The sequence below is a fragment of the Solanum tuberosum genome, unplaced genomic scaffold (assembly GCF_000226075.1).
Source record: "Solanum tuberosum cultivar DM 1-3 516 R44 unplaced genomic scaffold, SolTub_3.0 scf00106, whole genome shotgun sequence".
In the NCBI taxonomy this organism is placed as follows: domain Eukaryota; kingdom Viridiplantae; phylum Streptophyta; class Magnoliopsida; order Solanales; family Solanaceae; genus Solanum; species Solanum tuberosum.
In genome coordinates this window covers 1,649,066-1,664,737 of record NW_006239032.1, presented here as the reverse complement: position 1 = coordinate 1,664,737, position 15,672 = coordinate 1,649,066, and the positions used below count along the sequence as shown (strand labels likewise).

The 15,672-nt window shown below is 33.8% G+C and overlaps 2 protein-coding genes across 3 annotated transcripts; both read left to right on the top strand.

Moving 5' to 3' along the window:
* The first annotated feature begins 3,737 nt into the window (after positions 1 to 3,737).
* On the top strand, positions 3,738 to 6,387 carry LOC102578219 (60S ribosomal protein L23a-like). Its single transcript, XM_006349461.2, has 3 exons — positions 3,738 to 3,844; positions 5,240 to 5,603; positions 6,142 to 6,387. The coding sequence occupies exons 1-3, from the start codon at positions 3,829 to 3,831 to the stop codon at positions 6,224 to 6,226; spliced, it is 465 nt and encodes a 154-aa protein (XP_006349523.1). The 5' UTR covers positions 3,738 to 3,828; the 3' UTR covers positions 6,227 to 6,387.
* A 1,513-nt stretch (positions 6,388 to 7,900) lies between these two features.
* On the top strand, positions 7,901 to 15,445 carry LOC102606212 (probable 125 kDa kinesin-related protein). Of its 2 annotated transcripts, none has more exons than XM_006349460.2 (24): positions 7,901 to 8,002; positions 8,152 to 8,355; positions 9,293 to 9,422; positions 9,532 to 9,687; positions 9,777 to 10,114; positions 10,188 to 10,326; positions 10,757 to 10,854; positions 10,929 to 11,085; positions 11,172 to 11,241; positions 11,345 to 11,421; positions 11,694 to 11,747; positions 11,839 to 11,919; positions 12,002 to 12,113; positions 12,207 to 12,293; positions 12,626 to 12,801; positions 12,898 to 13,059; positions 13,134 to 13,241; positions 13,365 to 13,523; positions 13,613 to 13,696; positions 13,771 to 13,976; positions 14,332 to 14,433; positions 14,514 to 14,623; positions 14,711 to 14,862; positions 14,988 to 15,445. In XM_006349460.2, the coding sequence occupies exons 2-24, from the start codon at positions 8,177 to 8,179 to the stop codon at positions 15,192 to 15,194; spliced, it is 3,144 nt and encodes a 1,047-aa protein (XP_006349522.2). In that variant the 5' UTR covers positions 7,901 to 8,002; positions 8,152 to 8,176; the 3' UTR covers positions 15,195 to 15,445. The 2 variants fall into 2 exon arrangements, with proteins under 2 accessions (XP_006349522.2, XP_015165086.1); XM_015309600.1 differs by having other exon boundaries at positions 8,149 to 8,355.
* Positions 15,446 to 15,672: the final 227 nt, after the last annotated feature.

The window sequence follows — 15,672 nt, the reverse complement described above, 5'->3', positions numbered from 1 at the left end:
CTCTCTCATGCATTTCTTTTCAATATCTTTTTTTTTCTCTTCAATTACTAATATATATAAGGTCTTACCAAAAAAAGGGAATATTTTATGGAGTTTCTTGATGTTATTCGTCTGTTTATGTCATAGGTTGAAAATAATTCTAAAAAATATTATGTGGAATTTAGCGTCTGCTTGTATCTATCTATTAGACATTTTTTTCTTTTAATCCAAAACAAAAATAATACTATTATATATCGCTAACCAGGATCATTACAAAAAAATTGGATTGATCCAAAAAAATAATTATTTTGAGTTCCACACGACACTAATTATGTGAGAATTTTTTTGTGGGGCTACTAAATTGGAAGATTAAAAAGTCTTACGCAATTAGTGTTAATTATTTGATATATAAAACAATCTTTTTTAGATAAACGTATCTCTAACTAAAACACACGACACCTCTAGAAAATGGAGTTGGAATTCAAAGGATCAACAAGCGATATCTAGGAATGATTCATGCGATTCAAAAATTTGATAGAGTGAGAAAACGAGTTCAAATGTTTATAAGTTCGAAACCAAGAAACGATATAATATTCAAAAACTTGTTAAAGTTTCAGAGTCAAGGAATGATTTATGAGACTCAAACCTAATGTTTCAAAACCAATGAATGATTTCATATAATTCAAACTTTACATTAAAAAATTTAAGGAATAATTCATGTGATTCAAATATTTTTAATTTTTTTGGTCATGCTTTAAGCAAGGGTATTTTATGTTCAAATTTTAATTTCGCATTATAATATGGCTATTTCCTATTTATTTTTTTGGGAAAATTAGCAAAACAGCAATATTTAAGTCTTTAGTGGGACTCATTAGCAACATTTTAACTATTTATTAAAAATGACAATATTTTATTTTGTTAAAAGGATGATTTATGTATTTATTTTATTATGATAATCTGAAAGAATACAAATACTTAATAATAAAAAAGAGAAAAACATGGAACATAAAACATCAAAAAAGGAAAAAAAGATTTTAAAACTTTTCAGTTACGTTTTGCAAAGCGTGGATGTTGGCTCACTTTCTGTGGAGCGTTTTTTGGTCTTCCATTGTTAATAATTCCAAACAAAAAATTTGCAAAAAAAGTTTTTGTCTTCCTAATCATTCAATTGATAATATTCCTAGCTTCTTCGAATCGAATTCGGCATATTCTTAAATTGGATGTTTTCGAATTCCACGACTATAATTTCGTCAGTTCTATTGAATACAAGAAATTTAGACATCAGGTATTTAATTTTTGTTGTTTCTTTTGAATCGGTGAAATCTTTGTATGATTTGAAATTTTTATTGAAATTTCGACGTCAGTTCCATTGAAATCCATAAAAAGCACATGAACACGCTGAGGAACAATCATATGTTTTGTATCCAATATATGATGCATACGGCTTGAAAGTGCTTGATTCTTTTTTAGTTTCATAGTTGTTTGTTCTTTATTTGAATGAATACAATTTTTTTTTTATAAATATTAACAATATGGATGGATGTTGAAGTTTTCAAGTATCAATAAATCTGGAATGTTTTTCTTTTATTTTTTCTTGTTTGGATGAAATATTCGCATATGTCGAGTATAATTGTTGTTTTTTTCCTGATTAAATCAGTGAAATCTTTGTATGTATTGGGATTTATAGCTTTTTACGGATGTTTTGTAATATAGGGATACAAGCATAACAATTCTGGACAACGTACAACTATGGAAGTAAAAAACATCAACTAATTAGTGGTTGTATACAGATTTTTGTTGACTTGTAGTGATTGCTGGATACAATTAAGTATTGGATACAATTAAGTTGTATTCAAACTAAAATGTATTTATATTCCAGTTTGTTATATTATTATTATTTCACTGAAAATATTGTTTTCGAAAAACATAGAATAAGTTGTATGAAAATAATTGTATTTATATTACAATATTCAGTTTTGTTATTTTATTAGTATTTCACTTTAAAAATTGTAGCAACTATTTTTTCTAGCTCAGTTTGTATTCCAAAAATAATTATGTATTTCAATATCATTTTGTATTTCAAACGCAAAATGAATACAAATAAGTTTGTATCCTTTCTTAATTCGTATTTATATGTAATGATTAGATTATATTGGGATACAATCAGTAACATTTTTGTAATAAATAAAAGAAAATATATTTGGCAGTTATGTAGATTCAATTTTGATCACTCGGATACAATTTTTAGTTTTCACTATGAAAGTAAAATATCAGTTTTAAGTTTTAATTTGAATGGTAAAGTGAGCACATAAAATGCAAAAGTTGTTGGTATACAATTATGATGAAAACATAATAAAAAAAGAAAGTTTCAGTTTTGGAGAACACCGATTATATCGAAGTTTGAGTTGGGAATTCTTCTTCCAAAGTTGTTTGTCAACGAAATTTTAATAATTTGTATTTCATTTGGCATACTTATTAGAATGAATACAAACTAATAAAGAAATACAAATATCATTATACAAACCCAAACATGAAAATCATAATGAATACAAATACACATATATATTGGAATGAATACAATTTAGGAAAGGATATAAAATTCTGAAAAAAATACATTACGCTGTGAAAAAAATAAATGAATACAAATATGATTCTTCAAGAACTACAGATCAATTTGACATACAATTTAGCATCCATATTGAAATGAATCTCGTATTGTACATAGCCTTTGCCTCAACTGCAATAGCCGATTCAATCCAATGCCACAAAGTTCTATTGAAAGCAACTGCAGTAAGAATAACTTGGGGGAAACTTGTGGCACCTTTAATGAGGCCATTGAAATTGATCCCAGATCCCTTAGTGCCAATATCATGAAGAGATTTTAACCACCTTTCATATGCTAGTAATCACGTCTTGGAGGAATTTCTAAAATATTAAAACGAAATTAGAAAAAAATTGTTTAAACGACTAAAAATCTGAAATACATAAATATTAGATGAATATGTAAACAAACTTGAATAAAAATCAAAAAAATTAACTGAAAATCCGTAATATGTACAATTCTAAATAAAATCATAGACGGTGATATTGAAAACAAATCAAAAGAAATCTAAATAACTAATCGATATTACCTTTACCAAATTCAAAATTTCTTGAATTAATCTCTAGATTTTGTTTACCAACCGATTAATCCCTTGAATTAATCCACCAATTTTGTTGAAGAATCGAGTTTTGAATACCTTGTGTTTCAATGTGAGCAAAAAACTTGAAGAAAGAGAATCTAAGAACGTGAAAATTGGGGGGAAAACAAAAACTTTAATTGCGAAACGTGAAAGGTGGGAAACGTCTAAGATGTGGGAAGATATTAATGGATAGTTTGTATTTATTTTTATTTTAATCTGTTATTGATTAGAATTTGATCCAATTATGGACTCTTTTGATTAATAAAAGGAAATATAAATATAAAATGTGAATACAAATTATTTTTTGAAAATATTGACATTCTGTCATTTTTAAATAAATATTTTAAAGTGTTGTATTTTTGACTAAATATGTTAGGTATTATGACTATATAGCTAATTTTCCCTATTTTTTAAACAGTGACTAAAAACTCATAGCAGACTCGAAAACGGGTCATTCCATCTAACTCTTACACAAACCATCGTTAAGCCCAAAATTTACTGTAATTGGGCTTCCACTGATTTAATATTGGGCCTCAAAATAACGGGCCTAAGTTAACAAGTCATGCAAAACTCAGCCTCAATACAAATATATGTCATCTTCATCTCCAAAACCCTAAACCAGCAGCTTCTCTCAGTTCGTGTTGGATTTTTCGCACCATATTCAGCTATGGCTCCAGCTAAAGGTATATTTTTTGCGCTGCTTTTATCTCATACTGTCAATTTTCTGTTATTCGCTATATTTTACTCCAATTATCGATAGATTTAGGGAGCATGCGGTATGAATCTGCTTGTGTTGTTAGAAATGTGAAAAATAGTGTTTCTCTTAGCTTTTTGGCAGGACAGAAGGTATTTAACTCTTTGTTTTTGTATTCTAATCTGTGTTAGTGAGTATGAATTCATTGATTACGTAGAGATAGGTAGTCCTAATTTGACTTAAAAGGAAAAAAAATTAGTGATATTGAAAATCAGATCCCGGTAGAGCATAATGAGAATTGATTTTCTTTTAACAATGATCCCGATTAGTTTGTGATTTAGGCATTGATGAACTTGTTGCTGTTATGGTACATTATTTTATGGCTAGATTTATGCTGGTTAAAAATTCTCGTTTCTGTTATTGAAGGGGGATATAGGGTGGGAGTGCGCCGTGGCTTGGTGGAGGTTGAGGCTTACATGTTTGATTTTGTTGAATAGAGGCTGGTGTTATTGAGTTTTTGCTGCCTTTCTTGAAACCAATTGACTGCCATTAGTGATCATCTTCCCCCTTTTTTTTTTGGAAAAGAGTTATTACCTGGGGCATGCATGTTTGATTTTGTTGAATAGAGGCTGGTGTTATTGTGTTTTTGCTGCATTTTTTTAATACCAATAGACTGCCATTAGTGATCATCTTCCCTTTTTTTGGGAAAAGAATTGATTACCTGGGACTTAATAACCATGAGTATTTTTATAAATTGGGAAGGGAGTGGGGTGTAGACTGAAGTTGTTTTTGGGAATAGTGGCTCAAGTTACTGGGGAGAGTGCAGTGGCTGCTTGAGGTCGAGGTATGAAGGTTAATTTTGTTGAATAGAGGCTGGTATTATTGAGGTTTGGCGGCATTTCCTGAAACAAATAGACTGCCAGTAGCTATCACTTTTCTTTTCTTTTTTTGAAAAAAGTTTTTACCTAGAACTTTGAGAAACTTTATAAATTGGGAAGGCGATGGGGCTTAGACAGAAGTGGTTTCCCGGAATGTTTTTTGGGAAGGAGGATCATGTCATTGAGGCTTTGCTGTTTATTTCAACAGAGTAGTAGTCTTGATAATTGTATATTTCAGAGTGTGGAGCTTTAATAGTCTTAAGAAGCATAATTGAATAGATAACCAGAAATGTTGCAACATCGAGGATTTGCTTGTTTTGAGAGATTATTTGGACTTAGTTGCATCTTGGACATGCTCCTAATTACACCATGAGGAAGAACTTATCTATGACTTTTTAGTTTGAAAATTGGATGTTGGATACTTGGATTTGTTGTGTGTTGTTACTGTGCTGGCATAGATCCTGCAACTTGACTCTGTTAATGTAATTCTGAAATTTCATTTGCAGCGGACTTAACAAAAAAGAAAGACCCCAAAGCCCAGGCTGTCAAGGCTGCCAAGGCTGTTAAGTCGGGATCAACCTTTAAGAAGAAGTCAAGTAAGATAAGGACAAAAGTTACTTTCCATCGACCTAAGACATTGAAGAAGGATAGGAATCCCAAGTACCCTCGCATTAGTGCACCTGGAAGGAACAGACTTGATCAGTACCAGGTTCTAAAATGTCCTCTCACCACCGAGTCTGCAATGAAGAAGATTGAGGACAACAATACCCTTGTTTTCATTGTTGACATTCATGCTGACAAGAAGAAGATAAAAGATGCAGTGAAGAAAATGTATGACATCCAGATAAAGAAAGTCAATACCTTGATCAGGTAATGCCCTGCATTTTTTCTCATATGTTTTATGCTTTGCTCGTTTAGCACTGGTTCTGTGACTGACTCTTGTTTTTTAAAGATCATCATATATCTGTTTTTAGATCGTTTTGCTTGATGATGCATCTCTTGAAATTATACCAAATCTTGATCCTGTTGCATGAAACTGCACCCTTGTTTCAATTCAGTTGTATAATTGTTATTTACTAATGTCTCTATATTAATCCAAATCAGGTAAAATAACTGGCATTTGACATGCCGTAGGAATCAAATTTGCATGCTAACAATTCCCTGTTTTTACTGTAGAATATTGTTATGTGTTTTGGGCAATTGGCCAGTTAGATTATTTGCTAAATTTGCAGGTTAAATTTTCTTCTTTCAGATGCCGTATTTTGATTATACTGTAACAGAAAGTTTAGCTGCATTTCTTGTGAAATATTAAGTTTGCCTGTTTCTTCTTGTATCCTGTGTGTATACTTTTCATACTTAGTAACTTTTGTCTGTCTTTGCTAATCTACTTCCCTTCGTCCTTGTTCAGGCCCGATGGAACAAAGAAGGCTTATGTGAGGTTGACACCCGACTATGATGCTTTGGATGTGGCCAACAAAATTGGAATTATCTAAATCGATTCCCTAGTTTTGAATATTTCTGTCAGCCTTAAGTCTTTATATGAGTTCTATGGAAACTTTTGATCGGAAGTTCCTTGGTTTATTCATTTTGAATATTGAGTTTCAGCTATGTACTTTGTTCCATATAGTCAGGCAAGCTTCTGTTCACATTTTTATTTTAAGCGTTTTAACTAAGTAAGGTCTTTTGGAAACAACCTCTTTACCTCGACAATGTAGGGGTAAGGTTTGTGTATGTTCTACCCTCCCATTGGGTGTGTTGTTGTAACTTTAAAGCTTTCAAGTTCTAACTCCTAACAATTGTCAAGTCAACAACAATCCATGTCTGGTTTGATGAAATGTGCAGTGTACTATTGTAGTACACGAGGCGTTTTTTGTGAGTTGGTGTTAGTGTTAGTAAGCATTAGATGTTTTAATGGAGTCTCTGGGATGGTGCCATTTTTAAGATGGAGAGAAACTCAGTTACATAGCTAATGCTTTATTTATTAGTAGCTATTTGTAGCTAAAGTAACAATTGATTTTTTTTAGCTGATGTGACTTTTTCCTCCAAATTTTGGTATGCAATGATATTATTGGGAGAGGATTTTCTAACATTTCAAACTAGTTAATAATCTGAAAATGATTTCATACAAAATTATGTAGGTGTTTGGATAATATTTAAGTGAACTTAAGAAAAGGAGTATTAGAAGCTCAGTAAATGCTTGTGAAAGATATCACAACACATAATCTTTAAACTGCATTAGTTACGCCCTTTAAATTTGTAACGGTTAAAACATTTTTGCCTTTTAAAAAATAGTCTGTCTGATTCACTGTAGCCAAATGCATATTTTGCTAGAGTTGAATTTCTGCAACTTTTCAACTTAACTTTATGATAACAAGAAAGCAAGAAGAGATTATTTAGTGTAATTTCGATGTCTTTTATTCTCCTAGAAAATCAAATTGCTTCTTTCCCTTTCCGATTTTGAGTATATAGTGGTTGATCGAGAATTTGAAGATAGCTGGTGCACCATTGTTTTAATATGAGACTATGAAGTCAAAGAGGAGGTATGCATTTGGTTGATTTGATAAGTTCTGCGTTAAATTAGTTTTATTTTCGTTGAATTTTTGGTTAGTTGAGTTTACTTTTTTTTATAAAAAAAACTAAAGTATTTTCCACCAAAATAAATGGTTCAAATCAAACTTTGATATGATATTGAGTACTATGAGTCTATGTCTCTATGACCACATGTGGAAGTCCAAATCAAACATTCAACTAGTACAAGGAAATAACAGGTTCTTGATAAGCTCAAATGATGACTAAACATGTTGAATTTAGTTATGTCCGGACATTCAATATGAATTGTGGTAAAATATTCGAGAGATTTTTTTATTTTTGACTAGAGATCTCATGAGCCATGAAAATAAAAAAGAACTTGTCGAAAGTGTCCATTTTCTCACCTTATAAAAAAACATACAATATTTCGATTCTAATAAAAATATCACACGCCGGATGAATAATCAATAGACAATAATAGTGCTATGAGCTGTTTACTCTTTTTCCATTTAAGTACTTTCCTTTCCAGTGATCCGTAAAAGTGAAAAAGGAAAAAAATTAATTCTCCATTTTGAATTTTTCGTAAACGGGGCCCACCTGTACCCATTTTATTCAAAAAGTAGTAGCCGTTTGAAAAATCATATACATTTTCCAAAGTCCAATAATACTCAAATCAAATTATAGCGTAATTCAAGCAGAGCTTTCGATTTGATTTATTTTCGTTCTTGCACAGTTGCCTGGTGTGAGAAACCATAATTTTTTTGCTTGTGTTTTTGTTAATTTTGGTTCATTTATTGGACACAAACTCATTTGAGATTGAAACATAGTTGTATGATTGATAATTTGAATTTGATAGCTTATATGTGTTGTTTGATTTGTTTCTCAGCAGTAGATTTGGGGCGATTGCAGATATCATGTCGTTAACACCGGATATAAATCGGAAAGTGGGAGTGGGAGTAGCTCCATCTCCGTCGCCGTTTTTTACACCTAGACCGGAACGGAGGAGAGGCCCGGATCCTAGGGGGATTGATTACGGATCCAATCGTCTGGATAAAGATAAAGAGGTCAATGTCCAAGTTCTGGTTAGATGCAGGTGCGAGTTCATCTACTCACTTTTAGTGTGTGTGTGTGGAACAGTGGAAGACGCGATTATATACTGATTCTGTATCAATTTATGCTGTGTAGTGTGTTAATTCATACTTTTGTGCCTTCGTGTAATTTGCATTTGGATATGTCTGATTGATTACTGTTTCTTTAAAAAAAATTGGGGGTAGGGGAAGGGGAAGGGGAAGGGGAAGGGGAAGGGTAAACGGCTAGCTAGGTGAAAGTTCAGATAGCCAGCCAACTGAGCTATAAAAGTTCCTGCATTATTTAATTTGGTTCTTACTCATTTTCCCCACCTAGAAATGTGGAAAGAAATGAAGTAAGTATCAATTTGTGTTTCTGTTTCCCTAAGTTTTAATCTGTCACAGTTTGCTTTTTGCTCCTTTTCGCAATAATGCTGGGAGAATTGGGACTTTTGACAGCTTATTATGGCTAACAGTTAGTGTTGTTCCTTTTCTATGGGATCAAAATCAAGAAATTTTAATTTTAAATATGATGCTTCTGTTTTTCTGTGCTTACATGGATTTGCTAAAACAAGTGTGAGCTCTAATCAATAGTGTCGGTTTTATGATGAGTATATCCTTCAGTACCTGAAATTTAACCAAGATGAAACATTTCCTATCACAAAAAAACTGGCTCTAGAAACAGATGAAGGAAAATTGGTCCTTGGCATGATTTGAATCACCTTTTGCATGATGAGTCAGCTGAGGAAATGGGAACAACAGCTTAAGGCATTAGGTGTAGGCGGTTTCCTGTTAAAAAATTTGTGCTTATAAAATTGAATGTGGAAAACATAGCTCATCATGAACATCAGTGGCTTGTGATTGATGTATTGTTGTGCATGGTCGGTCAATGTTGTAACACACTAGTTTCAAGCAAAAGAAATGTTTCATTTTTCATTTGACTAATCTTAATTGTTGTTTTAGGCCGTTGAATGATGATGAGCAAAGGGTAAATGTTCCGAAGGCCATAACATGTAATGAAAGCAAAAGAGAAATTTCTATTGTACAAAATGTAGCTAATAAGCAAGTAGACAAAGTCTTCACGTTTGACAAGGTACAGTTCCCTTGTTTTTATAGTAGCTTGCTTTTTGGTCATTAAATTGATGGTTGACATGCTCTACATGTTAGAATTACAATTGGCTTAAGAAAATGCTATTTACCAGGTTTTTGGCCCAAAAGCACAGCAAAGATCAATATATGATCAAGCCATTTCGCCCATTGTTAAGGAAGTTCTTGATGGATTTAATTGCACTGTATTTGCATACGGGCAGACTGGTACAGGAAAAACATATACAATGGAAGGAGGGATGAGGAATAAGGTATTAAGTGGTTCATTCACTCTACACCATAGCATCTTTCACTTCGATCTATCCTGGTCCTTGAATCTTGTTCTTTCTTTATGTCATAGGCTGGTGAATTACCAGCTGAAGCAGGTATAATTCCAAGGGCAGTTCGACAAATTTTTGATACACTTGAAGCGCAACATGCAGACTATAGCATGAAAGTGACCTTTTGGGAACTATACAATGAGGAAATCATTGACTTGCTAGCTTCAGAAGAGCCCTCAAAGTTTTCAGAAGAGAGACAAAGGAAGCCCATATCCCTCATGGAGGATGGAAAAGGTTTAGTTGTAGTGAGGGGCCTTGAGGAAGAAGCTGTGTACAGTGCAAATGACATTTATAACCTCCTGGAACGAGGAGCAGCTAGGAGGCGCACAGCAGACACTCTATTAAACAAGCGAAGCAGGTAGGACCTATTAGCATTCATTGATTTGAAAAGTAAATGCGAGCAAATATTTAAAGATGCTCTTCTTCTGCAGTCGCTCTCACTCTGTATTTAGCATAACTATTCATGTCAAAGAAATGACTGTTGGAGATGAGGAGCTCATTAAGTGTGGCAAGCTCAACCTTGTTGATTTAGCAGGATCAGAAAATATTTCTCGATCAGGCGCCCGAGAGGTATGATAATGTATCACAGATTTTGCACTTTAATGATCCCTTGCTGTTGTTATACAACAGTTCAGTGCTGTAGGAATGCAAAATATCTACCTGAAGTGTCAATATCCATAAGCAGAACCTATCTTTAGTTGGGGAGAGGAAATTATACTCCCATGACTTACAAAAGGAGTAGCAGATGTCAAATTAGCACCGGGAAAATTTACGCTTAGGTGTGACATAAAAGCAATACGGGGAAGCTTTTTTACATTTACTCTATCTCTCAAGCTATTCAAGTAACTGTTAAACTGAATGACAAATTAGCTCTGAGAAACGCTTCGAAATAATTTTGTCTTTCTTCTGGAGTGGTGGTAACAAGTCCTGGACCGCATTAACTGCATTAACCTTGATGAAGGGAATCCAACTCACTACATATATATCTGCTTGAACTCAGGGCCGTGCAAGAGAAGCCGGAGAAATCAACAAGAGTTTGCTTACTCTTGGTCGTGTCATAACAGCTTTGGTTGAGCACTCCATTCATGTACCTTACAGGTTTGTGTCAAGAAACACTTCTTTTGGTGTTCTCCCTTTTCTTCCTCTTAAATCTTTTTTTTTTTATTACACAGGGATAGTAAGCTCACAAGACTACTACGAGATTCACTAGGAGGAAAAACAAAAACTTGTATCATTGCAACAATTTCGCTCTCTGCCCACTGTCTCGAAGAAACTTTAAGCACTCTAGATTATGCACACCGTGCTAAAAACATCAAAAACAAACCGGAGGTTATACTGTGATTCTTTTGCTTAAAGTATTTTGTATTTGAAGTCTTATATATGTAAATTGAGCAGAAAAAAACTCTGTATTTCAGGCTAACCAGAGAATGTCCAAGGCAGTGCTGCTCAAAGATCTATATTTGGAACTAGAAAGGATGAAACAAGGTATGTTAGTGCACTTTGTTGTTCATTTTTTTTCCTGCTTTCTTTGTTTTTCTACTAGGATACTGTTTCACCAGTTGCGTCATTTGCCTTATTATCAAATCAGATGTCCGAGCTGCAAGAGAAAAGAATGGAGTTTATGTTCCACATGAAAGATTTTTGCAGGATGAAGCGGAAAAGAAGGTATACGTTCTCAGATTAGCTAGCAACTTATAATTTACTCAGATGGGATCATCTGTGAATTTATCTGATTGCAGTACGATTTCCCCTTCTGTAGAAAATTGGCCTTCAACCAGAGATTATAGTGTAGTCTTAAATTACTTTGTTCTGGACTACAGACCTCAATATATTTGGAATTAAATTGTGCAAGATTGGACAATTCTCTGGGTCTCAAGGACTTTCCTGGCCCTTTCTGATTTATTTAAATTTATAAATGTCATTGTTGTATCTTATAGGCAAAGAATGAGAAAATAGAGCAGCTGGAGATTGATCTAAACATTAGTGAAAAGGTAAATTTTGGCTTTGTGTTTGCTTTTACTTTATTTGTTAAAGCTTATTAGACCCAATGCACTTACTGGATGCTTCCCCTTCACTCAACAGCAAGTTGATAAATTCCGTGAGCTTTATCTTAGTGAGCAAGAAGAAAAATTGAACCTCAAAGCTGAACTCAAAGAATGCCAGGTAATCCTAAAGAAGAAGCTTATGAATCATGCATATTGCTTCTTTTTCGCATACTAATTCATATCTTCCAAATATTGCCCAGGCGAATCTGGAAAATAGTAAAAAGGCATTACATGAGCTTCAAGAGAATTACAGGATTGCTATTTCAACACTGAAGGAAAAGGAGTTAATTATTTCTAAACAAATACATTCAGGTATCTGAAGCAATAAGCCTTTTACAAGTGAATTTTTCTTCATATGACCTTTACCTATCATCATTATGTGATTATTCCGTGACTTGAAAACAGAAAATTGTCTGATCGATTGTGCAAAGGACTTGCAGAAAAATTTGCAGAATGCATCAGAAGATATAACTTCACTTTTTGCAAGAATAGGTACTCTTGGATTTTTGTTCAATTACATTTCTTGCTGGCATTATATTTTGCATCTATATTCTACTGATGGTAAACTATCAACTCTTCAGGAATAAAAAATTTAGCAGCCTTTTGATTATACATGTTTGCATAAATCACACCCTTTTAATGTTTAAGGCTGTGCTAAAGAAGTAAAATGATCTCTCTATTTTTTGATGACTCCCTATTATTAGCATCAATATACTGGGACTTCCAGGATTGCAAACCTTTTTTCATGTTTTGATGTAAACTGAACATGTCAATTTTTAATATCAGCAAGGTCAGCACTCTTCTAAAGGTTCTATTTAACACAGATCACAAAGACAAGCTGGAGGCAGATAATCAAAATCTGCTACGTACATTTGGTTCACGGCTTGATGATAGTTTAAATGACCTGCATAAGGTTATTCACGGGTTGATATCCCAGCAACAGCAGCAGTTAAGAGGCATGGAGGAGCATGTCAGCTCATTTCTTGCCAGCAAATGTGATGTAAGATATTAAATTATGAGCTTTCTACTGACCTTGAGCCCTTCTAAGGCATTGGTTGAGGAACTGAATACCCTTTTAATACATACCACCAACCAGGTTACTAAGGTCATGGAATCAAAGATCAATAAAATGACTCAGACATACACTTCTGGCATGACAAGCTTGAAGGAACTTGTTGATGTGTTGCAGTTGGAAGCTTCTTCTGATTTGGACCAGATCAAGTCTAAAATATCATCTCAAGCTACCACAGTTGAGAAGGTAAGAAGTGTCAGTTTCTGATTTATTGTTGATATTAGGTTACTATAAATTAAGCGAGAATCTTTGCAATGCAGTTCCTTACAGCTGCATCTTTGGAGGCAAAAGATTTTGTTTGTGATATTAAGAATTCTCTGGACGAACAAAGACAAATACTAGATTGGTCTGCTAAACAACAAGAAGAGGTTTGTCAAATTTCCCCCCTTGTATGTTTTCACAAGAACCATGTGTACGGCCTTTTTATGTATTGCCTTTTTATGTATTCTATTTACTGAAACATATAACTGAAAAAATCATGAATGCCACAGGGTCTTCGTCGAAGTCTTGTTTCAGCAGAATTAATTTCTCAGGCAACTGTAAACTTCTTTGATGATCTCCATCAACGTGCTTCTGAAGTGATGAGACTTCTAGATAAGAGCAATATTAGTACAGCTGACCAACTACAAAAGTTTGAGAAGGAATTCAAGGTTAAGGAGACAGAAGTGACTCAACTATGTTCAACCAATATTTAAGTGCCTCCAGGAGGCTAAAATCTCTCTTTTTCTCCTTGTTGCAGGAAGAGTCACTTAAAGAAGAAAATTCAGCTCTTGAGAAAATTGCTGCAATACTGGCAACTCTAACAACTAAGAAAGCAGCTATGGTGAGTTTGTCGCATCTCTTATCATGCATGACACTCAATAAAAGATTTATTCATCACGAAATATTTAATGTCAGGTGTCAGAGGCGTCAAGAAACTTCCAGGATTCTAGTGCAAAAGAAAATAAGCAGCTGTTCGAAGAAATATCAGGTGTCCAGCAGGTTTCAGCTAGTGCAAAGCAAAAATTGAATGGATACATTAATGAGGTGAAACAAAATTTCTTGGAAGACACGTTCATGTATGCAGAAAATAGTCTGACTTTGGAAAATTGCCTTCAAGAGTGGTAAGCTTTTTATGGCGACTTTTCATTTAGAAGGAAGACATTTCGGGCAAGTAAGGTTATTTAGAAGAAAGAGAGAGGTGTTGACATCAGAGTGATGCTATAGCACTGCTATATATGAACAAACCAACAGAAACACTTGAATTTTGTCAAAATAACAGCTCCAAAGATTGAATTATCCATAATGAAGTGTTTGAATGCATAAACAAGTTACTGTGAAGAATTTATGGTCTTGAAAGACTGAAATCCTCTCCAAAAAAAGAAAAGGATGAGAGGATAGTTAGCTGATTTGGTTGGAAAAACTCGCAAGAAGTTCTTGGATAATTCTACTCATTGTTTTTTGTTTCTTCTCATTTAGCACAAACAAGGTGGATAACTTGAATGAACAATTGGGAGAAACTCAATTAGGAGTCCATCAAATTCTTACAAACAATCTTGCAGATATAGAACATATTTCACGGTAAGTTCTCACTTGCAACCTTTTTCAGGTTTCTGTTATTTGTTATCTGAATTCTATTTCTTTTAATCTCCCCTCGACAGGGAAAGCTCCACCAGAATTGGCTGTGCATATGACAAATTTCTCTCTACTTCCTCATGTGTGGATGGGAAAGTTGAAGCCCATAGTCGTGATTTGCAGACTTCTTTCAATGGTATCTGAATCTTCTGGATACAGATTTTGACCCTCTCCCCCTCAAACTGAGATTTTTTCACTAAACAAAGTTATCATGCATTTGCAGATTCTTTGACATTGGACATGGAACACAAGAAAAGAATCGAGTCAACGAGTAACATCTGTCTGAATCAGCTGAGCTCTACTCAACAGAACCATGGTGAATGTATATCAGATATACAATGTACAGCAGAACAATGCCTCCAAAAAGATTACATGGTATATCTACATTTACTACTCTATTATATTTTTCAGTGTACTTCCTAAGCTTCCTTTGAGTTTGTTTGTATGATTTTGCCTGTTTTGCTGCATTCTAGTTTATTGAGCAATAATTTTGTGAACAGGTTGATATGTGCACTGATAAGACACCAATGAAGCGACCGATACAAATTCCGAGCCTTTCATCCATTGAAGATATGAGAACAGTGATATCTAAAGTTAGTCCGGAGAATGAATCGAAGTGGAGTAGTGCTGAGGGCAAGAATCAGAGGCAATTACAACAATGTAATGGAGTATCTCCCAATAGAACTCCATTTGCAGATGTCAATTGATTGACATTATTAACTTAGAAAAATTGCTATCTCTGTGAGTCATTCTTATGTGCACTCATCTACTGATGAGTGGTGAATAGAGATTTTCCCCAACTATAACTGCTAAATAGCTTAAGATCTTTTGTTGTAAGTAGTGGTGCTGTTGTTGAATCCTCCTATTATTGTTCTTCAATTTTTGTCTCCATGTTTTGTAATTTAAGTTATGTAGTATTTTTCAGAAATGGAAGGCATGCCTTTTTGGGCATATGTTCGTAACCATTTTTAGGAGGCGGAGGGTAGATAATGTGGGATGGTATATATGCTGGTCTTTATGTTGTGAAATATTATGATATGAAATATAAGCTTATGTCAGTAAAAAATCGTGTGTTATTTCAATATCGAAGGTAGTTAGTTTCAGGCCGCTTAATTGTTAGCCACCTAAAATCAATCCTTTTCTTCATACGACGGTTTGTTTTGCTGAATTCAGAAACAAAAATAT

Coding starts and splice junctions, on each gene's coding strand:
- LOC102606212 (XM_006349460.2), top strand. CDS start 8,177: ATGTCGTTAACACCGGATATAAATCGGAAAGTGGGAGTGGGAGTAGCT. Junction 9,688..9,776: donor AAGGAGGGATGAGGAATAAG/GTATTAAGTGGT, acceptor TTTATGTCATAG/GCTGGTGAATTACCAGCTGA. Junction 10,855..10,928: donor TCCATTCATGTACCTTACAG/GTTTGTGTCAAG, acceptor TTTATTACACAG/GGATAGTAAGCTCACAAGAC.
- LOC102578219 (XM_006349461.2), top strand. Junction 5,604..6,141: donor AAAGTCAATACCTTGATCAG/GTAATGCCCTGC, acceptor GTCCTTGTTCAG/GCCCGATGGAACAAAGAAGG.